The sequence below is a fragment of the Hyperoodon ampullatus genome (genome assembly GCF_949752795.1).
Source record: "Hyperoodon ampullatus genome assembly, chromosome: X".
Taxonomy (NCBI): Eukaryota; Metazoa; Chordata; class Mammalia; order Artiodactyla; family Ziphiidae; genus Hyperoodon; species Hyperoodon ampullatus.
Window position 1 is genome coordinate 52,602,921 of NC_136913.1, and position 15,148 is coordinate 52,618,068.

General features: G+C 37.9%; 1 protein-coding gene across 4 annotated transcripts in view; it reads right to left on the minus strand.

Moving 5' to 3' along the window:
* The window catches only part of ARHGEF9 (Cdc42 guanine nucleotide exchange factor 9), a gene marked incomplete at both ends in the record, with an annotated part of 229,194 nt that overhangs the window by 6,699 nt on the left and 207,347 nt on the right, over nucleotides 1-15,148 (minus strand). For all 4 annotated transcript variants that reach the window (XM_079728262.1, XM_079728260.1, XM_079728261.1 and 1 more), the window contains one exon: nucleotides 10,842-10,910. In XM_079728262.1, the coding sequence (XP_079584388.1) occupies nucleotides 10,842-10,910 (69 nt within the window). The remainder of the gene's footprint in view (nucleotides 1-10,841; nucleotides 10,911-15,148) is intronic.

The window sequence follows — 15,148 nt, forward strand, 5'->3', positions numbered from 1 at the left end:
TCCAGTTTGGATCCCGCTCATTTCTTTTTCTTCTCTGGTTGCTGTGGCTAGGACTCCCAGAACTTGAATAAAAGTGGCGGGAGGGGACATCCTTTTATTCTTCCTGATCTTAGAGGAAATGCTTTCAGCTTTTACCGTTGAGTGTGATGTTAGCTGTGGGTTTGTTGTATATGGTCTTTATTATGTTGAGGTAGGTTCCATCTATGCCCATTTTCTGGACAGCTTTTATCATAAATGGGTGTTAGAATTGTAAAAAGCCTTTTCTGCATCTATTGAGATAATCATATATATATATATATATATTTTAAAGAAGATGTTGGGGGGTAGGAGTTTATTAATTAATTTATTTATTTTTGCTGTGTTGAGTCTTCATTTCTGTGTGAGGGCTATCTCTTGTTGTGGCAAGCGGGGTCCACTCTTCATCGTGGTGCACGGGCCTGTCACTGTTGTGGCCTCTCTTGTTGTGGCGCACCGGCTCCAGATGCGCATGCTCCGTAGTTGTGGCTCACGGGCCTAGCTGCTCTGTGGCATGTGGGATCCTCCCAGACCAGGGCTCGAACCCGTGTCCCCTGCATTGGCAGGCAGATTCTCAACCACTGCGTCACCAGGGAAGCCCCATATATTTTTTTATACTTTTTAATTTAATGTGGTATATCACAGTGACTAATTTGGGGATAACGAAAAATCCTTGTATTCCTGGGATAAATCCCAATTGATTGTAGTGTTTGATCCTTTTAATGTATTGTTGGATTTGGTTTGCTAGTATTTTGTTGAGAATTTTTCCATCTATGTTCTTCAGTGATATTGGCCTGTAATTTTGTTTTTTTGTGGTATCTGTATCTGGTTTTGGTATTAGGATGATGGTGGCCTCATAGAATGAGTTAGGGAGTGTCCCTCCTGCTATATTTTGGAAGAGTTTGAGAAGGATAGGTGTTAACTCTTCTCTAAATGTTTGACAGAATTTGCCTGTAAAGCCATCTGATGCTGGACTTTTGTTTGTGTGAAGTTTTTTTTTTTTTTTTTTTTTTTTTTGTGGTACGCGGGCCTCTCACTGTTGTGGCCTCTCCTGTTGCGGAGCACAGGCTCCGGACACACAGGTTCAGCAGCCATGGCTCACGGGCCCAGCTGCTCCACGGCATGTGGGATCCTCCCGGACTGGGGCACAAACCCGTGTCCCCTGCATCGGCAGGCAGACTCTCAACCACTGTGCCACCAGGGAAGCCCTGAAGTTTTTAAAATAAGTTTCAATTTCAGTACTTGTGACTGCTCTATTCATATTTTCTATTTCTTCCTGGTTCAGTCTTGGGAGATTTTACCTTTCTAAGGATTTGTCCATTTCTTCTAGGTTGTCCATTTTAGTGGCATATAGTTTCTTGTAGTAGTCTCTTATGATCCTTTGTATTTCTGTGTTGTCCGAAGTAACTTCTTTTTCATTTCTAATTTTAGTGATCTGAGCCCTATCCCTTTTTTTCTTGATGAGGCTGGCTTAAAGTTTATCAGTGTTGTTTATCTTTTCAAAGAACCAGCTTTTAGTTTCACTGTCTTTTCTCTTGTTTTCATCATCTCTATTTCATTTGTTTCTGTTCTGATGTTTATGATTTCTTTCCTTGTACTAACTTTGGGTTTTGTTTGTTCTTATTGCTCTAGTTGCTTACGGTGTAAGTTTTGGTGTTTATTTGTGATTTTTCTTGGTTTCTGAGGTAAGACTGCATTGCTACAAACTTCACTCTTAGAAGTGCTTTCGCTGCGTCCCATAAGTTTTGGATTATCGTGTTTTCATTTTTGTCTGTCTCTAGGTATTTTTGAATTTCCTCTTTGATTTCTCAGTGGTCCATTTGTTGTTCAGTAACATATTGTTAGCCCCCACGTGTTTGTGTTTTTGCAGTTTTTTTTTTCATGTAGTTGATTCCTAATATCAACATTGAAGTGCTGGCTTGATATAATTTCAATTTTCTTAAATATAATGAAGCTTACTGTATGGTACACCATGTTATCTATTCTGGAAAATGTTCTATGTGCACTTGAGAAGAATGTGCATCTTCTCCTTTTAAATGGAATATTCTATAAATATCAATTAAGTCCATTTGTCTAATGTGTCATTTAAGCTTTTGTTTCCGTATGGATTTTCTGTCTGAATGATCTGTCCATTGATGAAAATGGGGTGTTAAAGTGCCCCAATATTATTGTGTTACTGTCAATTTCCCATTTTATGGCTGTAAGAATTTGCCTTATATATTGAGGTGCTCCTATGTTGGGTGCATAAATATTTTCAATTGTTATATCTTCTTCTTGGATTGATGCTTTGCTCATTATGTGGTGTCCCTTTTGTCTCCTGTAACAGTCTTTATTTCAAAGTCTATTTTGTCTGATATGAGTATCACTACTCCAGCTTTATTTTGATTTCCATTTGCATGGAATACCTTTTTCCATCCCCTCATTTTCAGTCTGTATGTGTCTCTAGATTTGATGTGGGTCTCTTGTAGACAGCATATATGTGTCTACTTTTTTTTATTCGGATATAGTTGTTTTACAATGTCATGTTAGTTTCTACTGCACAGCAAAGTGAAGTAGAGTTCCCTTTGCTATACAGCAGGTTCTTGATAGTTTTCTATTTTATACATATTAGTGTATATATGTCAATCCCATTCTCCCAATTCGTGCGACCCCCATCACCCCCTGGTGTCCATACATTTGTTCTCTACATTGGTCTCTATTTCTGCCTTGCAAACTGGTTCATCTGTACTATTTTTCTAGATTCCACATATATGTGTTAATATACGATATTTGTTTTTCTCTTTCTGACATACTTCACTCTGTATGACAGTCTCTAGGTCCACCCATGTCTCTACAAATGACCCAATTTTGTTCCTTTTTATGGCTGAGTAATATTCCATTGCATATATATACCACATCTTCTTCTTCTTCTTGAAATCAATTCAGCCAGTCTATGGCTTTTTGTTTGAGCATTTAATCAATTTACATTTAAGATAATTACTGATCTGTATGTTCTTATTGCTATTTTGTTAACTGTTTTGGATTAGTTTCTGTAGTTCTTTTTTCTTCCCTTCCCTTTTTGTTCTCTTCTCTTGTGATTTGATGACTATGTTTAGTGTTGTGTTTGGATTGCTTTTTCTTTTTTTGTGTGTTTGTTCTAGATTTTTGCTTTCTGCTTACCATGAGGTTTTTATATAGCAGACTACATATATGCAAGTTTTTTTAAAGTTGCTGGTCTCTTAATTTTAAATGGATTTCCAATATCCTGCATTTGTATGCTCCTCTTCTATTTCTGTTTTTGTTATCATATTTTGTGTGGATACTTGCCTACCTTTACTGTATGTTTGCCTTTACTGTTGCACTTTCCCATTCATAATTTTCTTGTTTCTAGTTGTGGTCTTTTCTTTTCCATCCAGAGAATTTCCCTTAGCATTCATTGTACAGCTGGTTTGGTGGTGGTGAATTTTCTTAGCTTTTGTTTGTAAAGCATTTGCTTTTTCCATGGAATCTGTATGAGAGCTTTGCTTGGTAGAGTATTCTTGGTTGTGTTTTTTCCCTTTCATGGCTTTCGATATATCATGCCACTCCCTTTGGGGTTGCAGAGCTACTGTTGAACAATCAGCTGATAACTTTATGGAAATTCCCTTGTGTGTTATTTGTTTCTTTTCCTTTGTTGCTTTTAATATTTTCTCTGCCTTAATTTTTTGTCAATTTGATTAATATGTGCCTCAGTAGGTTCTTCCTTGGGTTTATCATGTATGGAACTCTCTGCACTTCCTGGTCTTGAGTGGGTGTTTCCTTTCCCATCATAGGGAAGTTTTTGGCTATTATCTCTTTAAATATTATCTCAGGCCCTTTCTCTCTCTCTTCTCCTTCTGGGACCCCTATAATTCAAATGTTTTTGCATTTAATGTTGTCCCAGAAGTCTCTAAGACTGTCCTCATTTCTTTGAATTCTTTTTTTCTTTATTCTGTTTTGCAGCAGCAATTTCCCCAAATCTGTCTTCCAGTTCACTCATTCGTTCTTCTGCCTCACTTTTTCTATTGATTCCTTCTAGTGCATTTTTCATTGCAGTTATTGTATTGTTTAATCTTTGTTGGTTCTTTAAAGCTTCTAGCACTTTATTAACATTTCTTGTATCCTATTGGTCTGTGCTCCATTTTTTTTCTGACATCTTGAATCATCTTTACTGTCATTACTCTGGATTCTTTTTCATATAGGTTGCCTATCTCCACTTCACTTAGCTGTCCTTCTGGGGTTTTATCTTGTTCTTTCATCTGGAACATATTTCTCTGCCATCTCATTTTGTCTAGATTTCTGTCTTTGTGGTCTCTGTTCCTCACACTGTTGGATTGTAGTTTTTCTTGCTTCTGGTGTCTGCACCTTGCTGGGTGAGGTGGGACCAGTGGCTTATACAGGCTTCCTGGTGGGAGAGACTTGTGTCTGCCCACTGGTGGGCAGAGCTAGATCTTGTCCCTCTGTGGGTAAGGCCATGGCAAGAGGTGTGTTTATAGGTGGTTGTTGGCTCAGGATGACTTTAGGCAGCCTGTCTGCTGATGGGTGGGGCTGTGTTCCCACCCTGTTCATTGTTTGGTCTGAGGCATCCAAGTGCTGGATCCTACAGGCTGTTGTCCAGGTCTTGGTGTCAATATGATGACCTCTGGGAGAGCTCATGATGATCAATATTCCTTGGAGATGCCACCACCAGTGTCCTTGTCCCCACAGTGACCCACAGCTGACCCCTGCCTCCCTAGGATACCCTCCAAGACCCGCAGGTAGGTCTGGCCCAGGATCCTATGGAGTCACTGCTTTGCCCTGGGTACCAGTGCACATGAAACCTTGTGTGCTCCCTCCAAGGGTGTAATCTGTTTCCCCCAGTCCTGTGGAACTCCTAGACTCAAGCCCACTGGACTTCAAAGCCAAATGCTTTGTGGGCTCCTCTTCCCATTGCCAGACCCCCAGGCTGGGGAGACTGACGTGGGGCTCAGAACTCTCACTCCTGTAGGAGAACCTCTGTGATATATTAATTTTCCAGTTTGTGGGTTGCCCACTTGGTGGGTATAGGATTTGATTATATTGCAGAAGCACCTCTCCTACCATCTCTTTGTGCCTTCCTCTTTGTCTTTGGGTGTAGAGTACATATTTTGGTAGGTTGGGGTCTTTTTGGTCGATGGTTGTTCAGCAGTTAGTTTTGCTTTTGTTATTTTTGTGAGAGGAGGTAAGCTCAAGTCCTTCTACTCTGCCATCTTGTCTCCTGTCCCTGTCATACTTTCTTCTTCACGTTTTCATGTTACTAATTAGCATACTTTCATTTCAGCTTGAAGAACCTTCAGCATTTATTGTAAGACAAGTCTAGTGTGATTAACTCTTTCGGCTTTTTTTTTTTTTTTTGGTCTGGGAAATTCTTTTTCTCTCCTTTATTTCTGAAGACAACTTTTCTGGGTACAGCATTCTTGGTTGGGTGTTATTTTCTTTCAGTACTTTGAATATATCATTCCACTCTCTCCTTGTCTGCTAGGTTTCTGTTGAGAAATCTGCTGATAGCCTTATGCAGGTTCCCATGCATATGAGAATCGTTTTTTTCTCTTGCTGCTTTTAACCTTCTCTTTTTGTCTTTGATTTTAGACAGCTTTATTATAGTGTATCTTAGAGAAGACCATTTTGGGTTGAATTGCTTGGAGACCAGTGAGCCACATAAACTTAGATATCCAAATACCTACCCAGAATTGGGAAGTTCTAGTCATTATTTATTTAAATGATCTTTCTTCCCCTTTCTCTCTCTCTTCTCCTTCTGGGACTCCAATATTTTGTACATTGTTAATCTTAATTTTATCCTATAAGTCACACAGGCATACTTCACTCTTTTTGATTCTTTTTTTTTCCCTACTCTGACTAGTCAATTTCAAATGACCTTTCTTTGACTTCACAGATACTTTCTGCTGGCTCACCAGGTCTGCTATTGATGCTCTCTATTGTATTTTTCATTTCATACATTGTAGTCTTCAGCTCTATAATTTGTTTGGTTCTTTTTATGATTTTGACTGTGTTAAATTTCTTATTTTTTTCATGATATTTTCCTGATTTTGTTGAATTGTTTCTATTGTAGCTCATTGAGCTTCCTTAAAACAACTATTTTGAACTGTTTATCATGCAAATCACAGATCTCCTGGTCTTTGTGTGTCAGCTTCTGGAAATTATTGCATTCCATTGATGATGTCCTGTTTCCTTGATTTTTCATATTCCTTCTAGTCTTGTGTTGCTGTCACCTCCTCCAGTTTTTATTGACTGGTCTCGTCTATACATCCAGGCATAGATTATTTGGTCTGGAACTTCTCCACTGGACTCCCAGACTTTTACAAAAACACTCTCATCTGTTGGTGAAAATCTGTGTTCTTTAGGGAGATGACAGTAGAAAACTATTTTGTCATTTTGAGGATATTGTCAGTTTTCAAAGGTGGTAAGTGTCAAAAATACAAGGGTTCCAGAGGCCAAACAATTATATGTAGATATTAGGGAGGGAGTTTGGGGAGTGCTCATTTTAATTTTTTAATTAAACTTTTTATTTTGAGATCATTGTTGATTCACATGCAGCTGTAAGAGAAAATATAGAGATATACCTTGCACCCTTTACTCAATTTCTCCAATATTACAGCTAGGAAATTAACATTGTTACAGGATACAGTCAAGAGGCAGAACATTTCTTTCATCACAAGGATTACTCGTGTTACTGTTTTATAACCACACTCACTTCTTTCCTTTCCCTACTCCCTACTTAACCCATGGCAACAACTAATATGTTCCCTATTTCCAAATTATATCATCTGAAGAATGTTATATAAATGGAGTTATACCATATGTAACCTTTGGATATTGGCTTTTCTCAATCAGCATGAGTCCTTAGGAATTCTCCCAAGTTGGTTTATGTACCAATAGTTGGCTCCTTTTTATTGATGTGTTATATTCCATGGGATAGATGTACCAGAATCTGCTTAATTACACCCATTGAAAGACACCTACTTTGTTTCTAGTTTGGGCTATTATGAAAAAGCTGCTATGGGTATTTGTTTACAAGTTTTTAAGTGACAATAAGTTTTTGTTTCTCTGGGATAAATGCCCAGATGTGTCATTGCTGCATCATTTGGTAGTTGTATGTTTTATGTCTTAAGAAACTACCAAACTATTACATAAAATAGTGCTGTACTGTTTTACATTCTCAACAGCAAGGTATGAATGATTCTGTTTCCATGCACCCTTGCCAACATTTGGTGTTTTCAGAATGTTTTTCTATTTTAGCCTTTGTAATAGATATGTAATGATATCTCATTGTGGTTTTAATTTGCATATTTCCATTGATTAATGATGTTGAACATCTTTTCATGTGTGTAACTGATATCCATATATCCTCTTCAGTGAATTATCTGTATTTTGCCCATTTTCTAATTGGAGTGTGTAGTTTTGTTTGTTTGTTTTTACTATTGACATTCTTTTAAATTAATTAATTAATTTATTTATTTATTTATTTATGGCTGTGTTGGGTCTTAGTTTCTGTGCAAGGGCTTTCTCTAGTTGCGGCAAGTGGGGGCCACTCTTCATCATGGTGCGCGGGCCTCTCACTGTCGCGGCCTCTCTTGTTGTGGAGCGCAAGCTCCAGATGCACAGGCTCAGTAATTGTGGCTCAGGGGTCTAGTTGCTCCGTGACATGTGGGATCTTCCCAGACCAGGGCTCGAACCCATGTCCCTTGCATTGGCATGCAGATTCTCAACGACTGTGCCACCAGGGAAGCCGTTACTATTGAGTTTTGAGAGTTCTTATATATTCTAGATACCAATGTTTTGTCAGATACATGGTTTGCAAATATCTTCCCTAGCCTGTAGCTTGTTTTTTCATCCTCTTTACATGGTCTTTCATGGGGCAAAATTTTCTATTTTGATGAGGTTAATTTTATCAATTTTTTATTTTATAGTTCAAGCTTTTGGTGTCAGTACTAAGAACTTCTTTGTCTACACCTAAATCCTGACAATTTTCTCCTACTGTTTTCTAAAAGTTTTGTAGCTTTAAATTTAAGTTCATTATCTATTTTGAGTTAATTTTTATAGGGTGTGAAATTAGGTTGAGATTATTTTTACTTTTGGCCTGTGGAAGCCCAATTGCTTCAGTGCCATTTGTTTAAAAGGCATCCTTCCTCCACTGAATTGCTTTTGTACCTTTTTGAAAAATCAGTTGGGCATATTTGTGTAGGTCTGTTTTTGGTTTCTCTATTCTGTTCCATTGATCTAACATGTCTATCCCTCTACCAACACCAAACTGTCTTGGTTATTGTAGCTATATAATTAGTTTTGAAATCAGGGTAGATTTATTACTCAAACTTTATTCTATTTCAAGTTTATTTTAGTTATTCTGGGGTACTCATTTGATTTTGAGCTGGCCCTAAAGCCTCTGGAGATGGGGACTGTACTGATGGCCCTAGGGAGCTCCATGATGACAAACTGAAATGGGTTGATGGACCAGGAATTAGCAACCAACTCCCAAGAAGTTATATATCAATTCTTAAAAACAATGCAGTGTAAAAAGGCAAATGTAAAGTGAAAAGGCCTCCCTTGGAGCTAGGCTCTGTCCTCTTTGCTTTTCTTCCAGCTAGGCTTCCCTTCCTCCAGAAGAGTAGACTGAGTTAATAAGGTCCCATGGCATTACAGATTGTGTTGGAATCTGTATTAAATCTGAATTAGAGAAATCCTAACAACAATACTTCCCATCACTTCCAGGAAGGTGTTATTGGAAGAATTAAGAAAGCTGGCTTTCTCAGGTATCTGAGAGAACTCCCTTCCAGCTCTTCCTATGTATATGATACAACTATTGAATTACTAAGCTGTACAATCACTTCTACATGTGTAGTGCCCTTGAGTCTCAAAATATATCAGTCACCAGAGCCCTGGACTAGGAGAGCCTTGAGAACTCGAAATAGAAATAAGGGAATTAATTTTTAGGAATTCTGTGAAGTTTGAGACTAGATAAGTTTCTTTGAAGGCTTCAGGATTGCTATTAAACATGCAAAGCTGTTTAGGTGAACCATTGTTTAAATATTGGGAGACAACAGAGGACCTGCAAGGGATAGCCTTGAGACAAGGCAGAGAAGGAACCTGACACAAAGGTTTGGTATGAGTGAGTAGGACTGTTTTCTAGTTTGTTGCTTTGTGCATGTTCCTCTGTTTTATGGTTTCTCAGTGAAAAGATAAGCCAGTTTCAGATAGACTTGAGGGAACTTGGGTTGAGGTAAAGGAACACCATCCCATCATGAAGGTCAGTGTGGTAGGGACAGTGGAGGAATTCAGAGTGAGAGAAGCTCAGGAGTTGAGAGCCTCCAGGAGACAGAGGTGGGCCAGTAGGACAGTAACCACTTTGTAGCCTGAGGACTGTCCAGGTGGCTGGGGCTCATATCTCTAAGGGAGAAGCACATTCTCTCAAAGGATTCTCCTATTCATACAGATCATAGACTTACTGTTATTAACTCCAGATTACTTTCTAAACTGTCATATTTTCACGCCTAAGAAGTTAGAAGTAGTTGCCTTTAATTCCCTATCTAAAACGAATCATATTTCCATGATGAGGGAAAGTGCCAGTGAGGGCCTCCCAAGAGTAAGAAGCAACAAACAGTTAGAAGGAAGGCCATGTCTAGCCAGAGGCCCAAGCCAGGTGCACTCCTCAATTGGAAATCAGATCTTCACAGGCACTCAGCCTCCTCAATGAAAAGGAACATCATTAGGAATAATTAAGGGTGCTTTCTTTACGTGGCTGCTAGAATTTCAGGCAACTTAAATCTGATCATTTTATATGGTGACTCATTCTGAACCAAAGAGCCCTTTAAAAGAGCACAAGGGAGGACCTAGGGAAAGTGAAGTCTCATTAAGATTGCCTACCCTGGGGACAATGATAGTGGCTGTCAGTAATAGAAAGAGCTGTCAGTAATTGAGGCAAGACAAAAAAGTGAGCTGTTCTTTCCCATCATGGAGGATCATCAGAACCCTGAGATGGAGAGGAGAGAGCAGAAGACTTGGAGTCAAGCTGACTTAAGTTCAGAGTCACTTTATCCCAAAGGTCCTCAGTTTCTTCATCTGGAAAATGGGGCTATTAATGCCTACCTTTTCAGGGGTACCATAAAAATGAAATGAAGGAACTTATATAAAATGACTGGTACTGAATAGGTTCTCGAAAAAAAGAAGGGATAGTTCCTACCTTTTGTTCAATTAAGCATTTTAATTTTTTCTAGTTCAGGAAAATGAGAAAATAAAGTTTCATTTCATATTCAAATTGATCCCCAAAGTATTTTTCTTTTTTAAATACTTTATGGTTCAAAAAGAGAATAACTATCTGAATCTTCTGTCTAGGTTCAGTTTGAAGTTGTCCATTCTGATTTGGGGTTCCTGATTCCACAAATGCTCCCAAACCAACGAAAGAATTGTTATGCACATATCCCTAATATATTTATACATATTAATAAATTCTACAAATTTATTATTGTCCAACTGTTTCTAAATCGTTAGTAAAGTTTAGTTTCTCTCTTTTATTTAAGTGAAAATAAAGGAAACAGAAGTTCTATTTTTTACCTGTACCTAATGCGCTATCCTTGGATATGACTGCCTTAAATTATTCACTCCTAAGCCTTAAGTCTTTTAAGACCATTTGCCAACTGTCATCAGGGACACCTGGGTATCTGGACATTTCCCACCACCCCAAGTGAACTTCAGCATTGAAACAAGCCTAGGAATATGCAAGCACATAGCCTATGGCTTCTCAGTCTCACAACAAGAGTGGGTGAGGTCAGGGAGGTTGTAGTTAAAGGCAGTTTTACCTTTTTGTTTCGGGACTTTTCTCACAGTCATTGCAGCCTGCCTCTTCTGATTTTCAGAAATTTCAAAGCCTATAACATAAAAATACATGACTTTGTTATGAGAAACATAGACCTTTCTTAAATGTATAAATTAGTACAACTTTTCTGGAAGAGTAATTTTGCCAAGATATATCAAAAGTCTTGAAAAGCAAGAAAAGGAAAGTGCTCAGAAACTTGGACTTACAACAATGCATTTCAATGTACAGAGGGGCAAAAAAGTGAGATCATGAGTTAAGAGGCTGTTAAATGGAGAATGGTTGAATAAAATATGGTGTAAAGTGGAAAAATGTTTCACAACCAAAAGCAAAAACACAAAGAAAAGGAAAAAAATGAGTCAAAGATAAGTGATTACAACAGAAAATGTATATAGACTTAACAAAATTTTCAGAAGGAGAAAAATAATTGAATGGCAAAAAGTAATTAATGAAATAACCAAAATGTCTGTGCAAGTTCTTTGTGAATTTTTTAATTGAGTTACTTGGTTTTTGGCTAATTGAGTTGTAGTAGTTCCTTATATATTTTGGAAATTATCAGATATATGGTTTGCAAATATTTTCTCCCATTTAATAGGTTGCCTTTTTGTTCTGTTGTTTCTTTCCTTTGCTGTGCATAAGCTTTTTCGTTGTATGTAGTCCCACTTGTCTATTTTTGCTTTGCTGTCCATGTTTTTGGTGTCATATCCAAGAAATCATTGCCACAGACCAATGTCAAGAAGTATTTCTCGGGCTTCCCTGGTGGCGCAGTGGTTGAGAGTCCGCCTGCCGATGCAGGGGACACGGGTTCGTGCCCCGGTCTGGGAGGATCCCACATGCCGCGGAGCGGCTTGGCCCATGAGCCATGGCCATTGGGCCTGCGTGTCCGGAGCCTGTGCTCCGCAACGGGAGAGGCCACGACAGTGAGAGGCCCACATACCGCAAAAAAAAAAAAAAAAGAAGTATTTCTCCAATGTTTTCTTCTAGGATTTGTTACAGTCTCCAGTCATATGTTTAAGTCTTCAGTTCACTTTGAACTGATTTTCATGTATGGTATAAGGTAGGAGTTCAATTTCATTCCTTTGCATGTGGATAACCAGTTTTCACAACACCATTCATTGAAAAACTATCCTTTCCCAATTGTGTATTCTTGGGAACCTTGTTGAAGATATGTTGAGTATATACATGTAGGTTTATTTCTGAGCTCCCTATCCTATTCCATTGGTCTATATGTCTGTCTATATGCCAGCACCATACTGCTTTAATTACTGTAGCTTTGTAATATATTTAGAATCAGGAATTGTGATGCCCCCAGCTTTGTTCTTCTCTCTCATGGGTGTATTGTGGATCCTTATGAATTTTAGGATTGTCCTTTTTTTCTGTTTCTGTAAAAACTGTCATTGGAGTTTTAATAGGATCACATTGAGTCTATAGACGGCTTTCAGTAAAATGGATATTTTATCAACTTTGTCTTCTGTTCCATGAACACAGAATGTCTATTTATTTATGTTTCTTTAATTTCTTTCAGCAATATTTTGTAGTTTTCCGTGTACCAGTCTTTTAACTCCTTGGTTAAGTTTATTCCTAAGTATTGTATTCTTTCTGATGCAACTGTAAATGAGATTGTTTGCTTAATTTCTTTTTCAGAGAGTTTGTTGTTAGTGTATAGAAACACAACTTCTTTTTTGTGTTGACTTTTTATCCTACTAATTTACTGAATTCACTTATTAGATGTAAGAACTTTTTGTGAAGACTTTAGGTTTTCTATATGTAAGATGATGTCATCTGCAAACAGGAATAATCTTACTTCTTCCTTCCTGATTTGGAGGCATTAATTAATTAATTAAGCCTAATTGCTCTAGCTAGGACTTCCACTACTATTTTGACTAGAAGTGTTGGAAGTGGGCATCCTTCTTGTACCTGATCTTAGAGAAAAAGCTTTCTGCTTTTCCCCCTTAACTATGATGTTAGCTGTGAGCCTTCCATACATGGCCTTTATTATGTTGAGGTAAATTCCTTCTATACCTTGAAAGTTTTTATCATAAAAGGGTGTTGAATTTTGTCAAATAATTTTTCTGCATCTATAAAGATGATCGTGTGATTTTTTTCCTTCATTTTGTTAGTGTGGTGTATCACATTAATTGATTTAGATATATTGAAAAATCCTTGTATCCCAGGGATAAATCCCACTTAGTCATGGTGTATGATCCTTTTATTGTGCTGCTGAATTTTGTTTACTAGTGTTTTATTGAGGATTTTCCCATGTATTTCATTAGGGATATTGGCCTGCAGTTTACTTTTCTTGTAGTGGAAGGTTTAATGCTGTTAAATACCCATTCAGACCCAAAGTCATCTACAGATACAATGCAATCCAATCAAAACCCCAATGGCATTTTTTTAAAGAAACAGAAAAATCAATCCTAGAATTCATGTGGAAACACAAAAGACCCATAATAGCTAAAGCAATCTTGAGAGAGAAGAACAAAGCTGGAGACGTCACAATTCCTGTTACAAAATATACTATGAAGCTACAGTAATTAAAACAGTATGGTGCTGGCATAAAGACAGACATATAGACCAACTGAACAGGAGAGAGAGCCCAGAAGAAACCCACACATAGACAGTCAACATATCTTTGACAAGGCTGCCAAGAGTACACAATGGGGAAAAGATAGTTTACTCAACAAATGGTTCTGTGAAAACTGGATATCCACATGCAAAGGAATAAAATTGAACTTCTACCTTACACCATACATGAAAGTCAATGTAAAGTGGACTGAAGACTTAAATGTATGACTTGAAACTGTTAAACTCCTAGAAGAAAAGAGGGAAAAATCTTCTTGACAATGATGTCTTGGATATGATACCAAAAGCATAGGCAACAAAGCAAAAGTAGACAAATAGGACTACATCAAACTAAAATGTTTCAGCACAGCAAAGGAAAGAAACAACAGATTAAAAATGCAATCTATGGAATGGGAGAATATATTTGCAAACCATATATTCGATAAGGGGTTAATTTCCAAAATATGTAAGAAACTTCTATACTCAATAGCAAAAGAACAAATAACTTGATTAAAAATAATGGGCAAAGGACTTGCATAGACATGTCCTCAAAGAAGTCATATAGGGCTTCCCTGGTGGCGCAGTGGTTGAGAGTCCGCCTGCCAATGCAGGGGACATGGGTTCGTGCCCCGGTTCGGGAAGATCCCACATGCCACGGAGCGGCTAGGCTCGGCTGCTGAGCCTCCGCGTCCGGAGCCTGTGCTCTGCAACGGGAGAGGCCACAACAGTGAGAGGCCCACATACCGCAAAAAAAAAAAAAAAAAAAAGAAAGAAAGAAGTCATATAAATGGCCAACAGGTATATAAAAAAGGATATCACTAATCATCAGGGAAATGCAAATCTAAACCATAATAAAATATCACCTCACTCCTGTTTAGAGAGCTATTATCAAAGAAACAAAAGATAATAAGTATTGGCAGGAATGTGGAGAAACTGGAACCACAGTAAACTGTTGGGAATTAAAATGATTTAGTCATTATGGAGGTTCCTCATAAAATTAAAAATAGAACTAACATATGATCCAGTAATCCCACTTCTTGGTATATATCCAAAACAACTGAAATCAGGATCTTGAAGAGCTATCAGTACTCTTCGCTTCATTGCAGCATTATTCCCAATAGCCATGATATGGAAACAATCTAAATGTCTGAGGATGGATAAAGGGATAAAGAAAATGTGGTATGTATTTTTGTATAAACACACACACACACACACACACACACACACACACACACACACACAGAAGAATATTATTCATCCCTAAAAAGGAAGGGAATTCTGCCATATGTGACAACATGGATGAAACTGGAGGACATTTGCTAACTAAAATAATACCGTCACAGAAGGACAAATCCTGTGTTTGTATGAATATGAGGTATCTAAACTAGTCAAACTCGTAGATACAGAGAGCAGAATGGTGATTCTAGAGGCTGGAAGGAGGGAAAAATGGGAAGCTGCTTTTCTATAGCTATAAAGTTCCATGTACACAAGATATGAATAAGTCCTAGAGAATTGTTGTACAACAGTTAGCCTATGGCTAACATTACTATATTATGCCCTTAAAAACTTGTGAAAAGTATAGAGCTCATGGTAAGTGTTTTTCCACTTAAAAAAAAACAAGACAGGCTGAGGTCTCCCCCAAGAGAAGAAATTTTGCCTCACAGCTTCAGACTTACAAGCCCTATAGATGACAGCTTTGGCCTATGCCCATGAGTTCAAGCCTGCCCATTA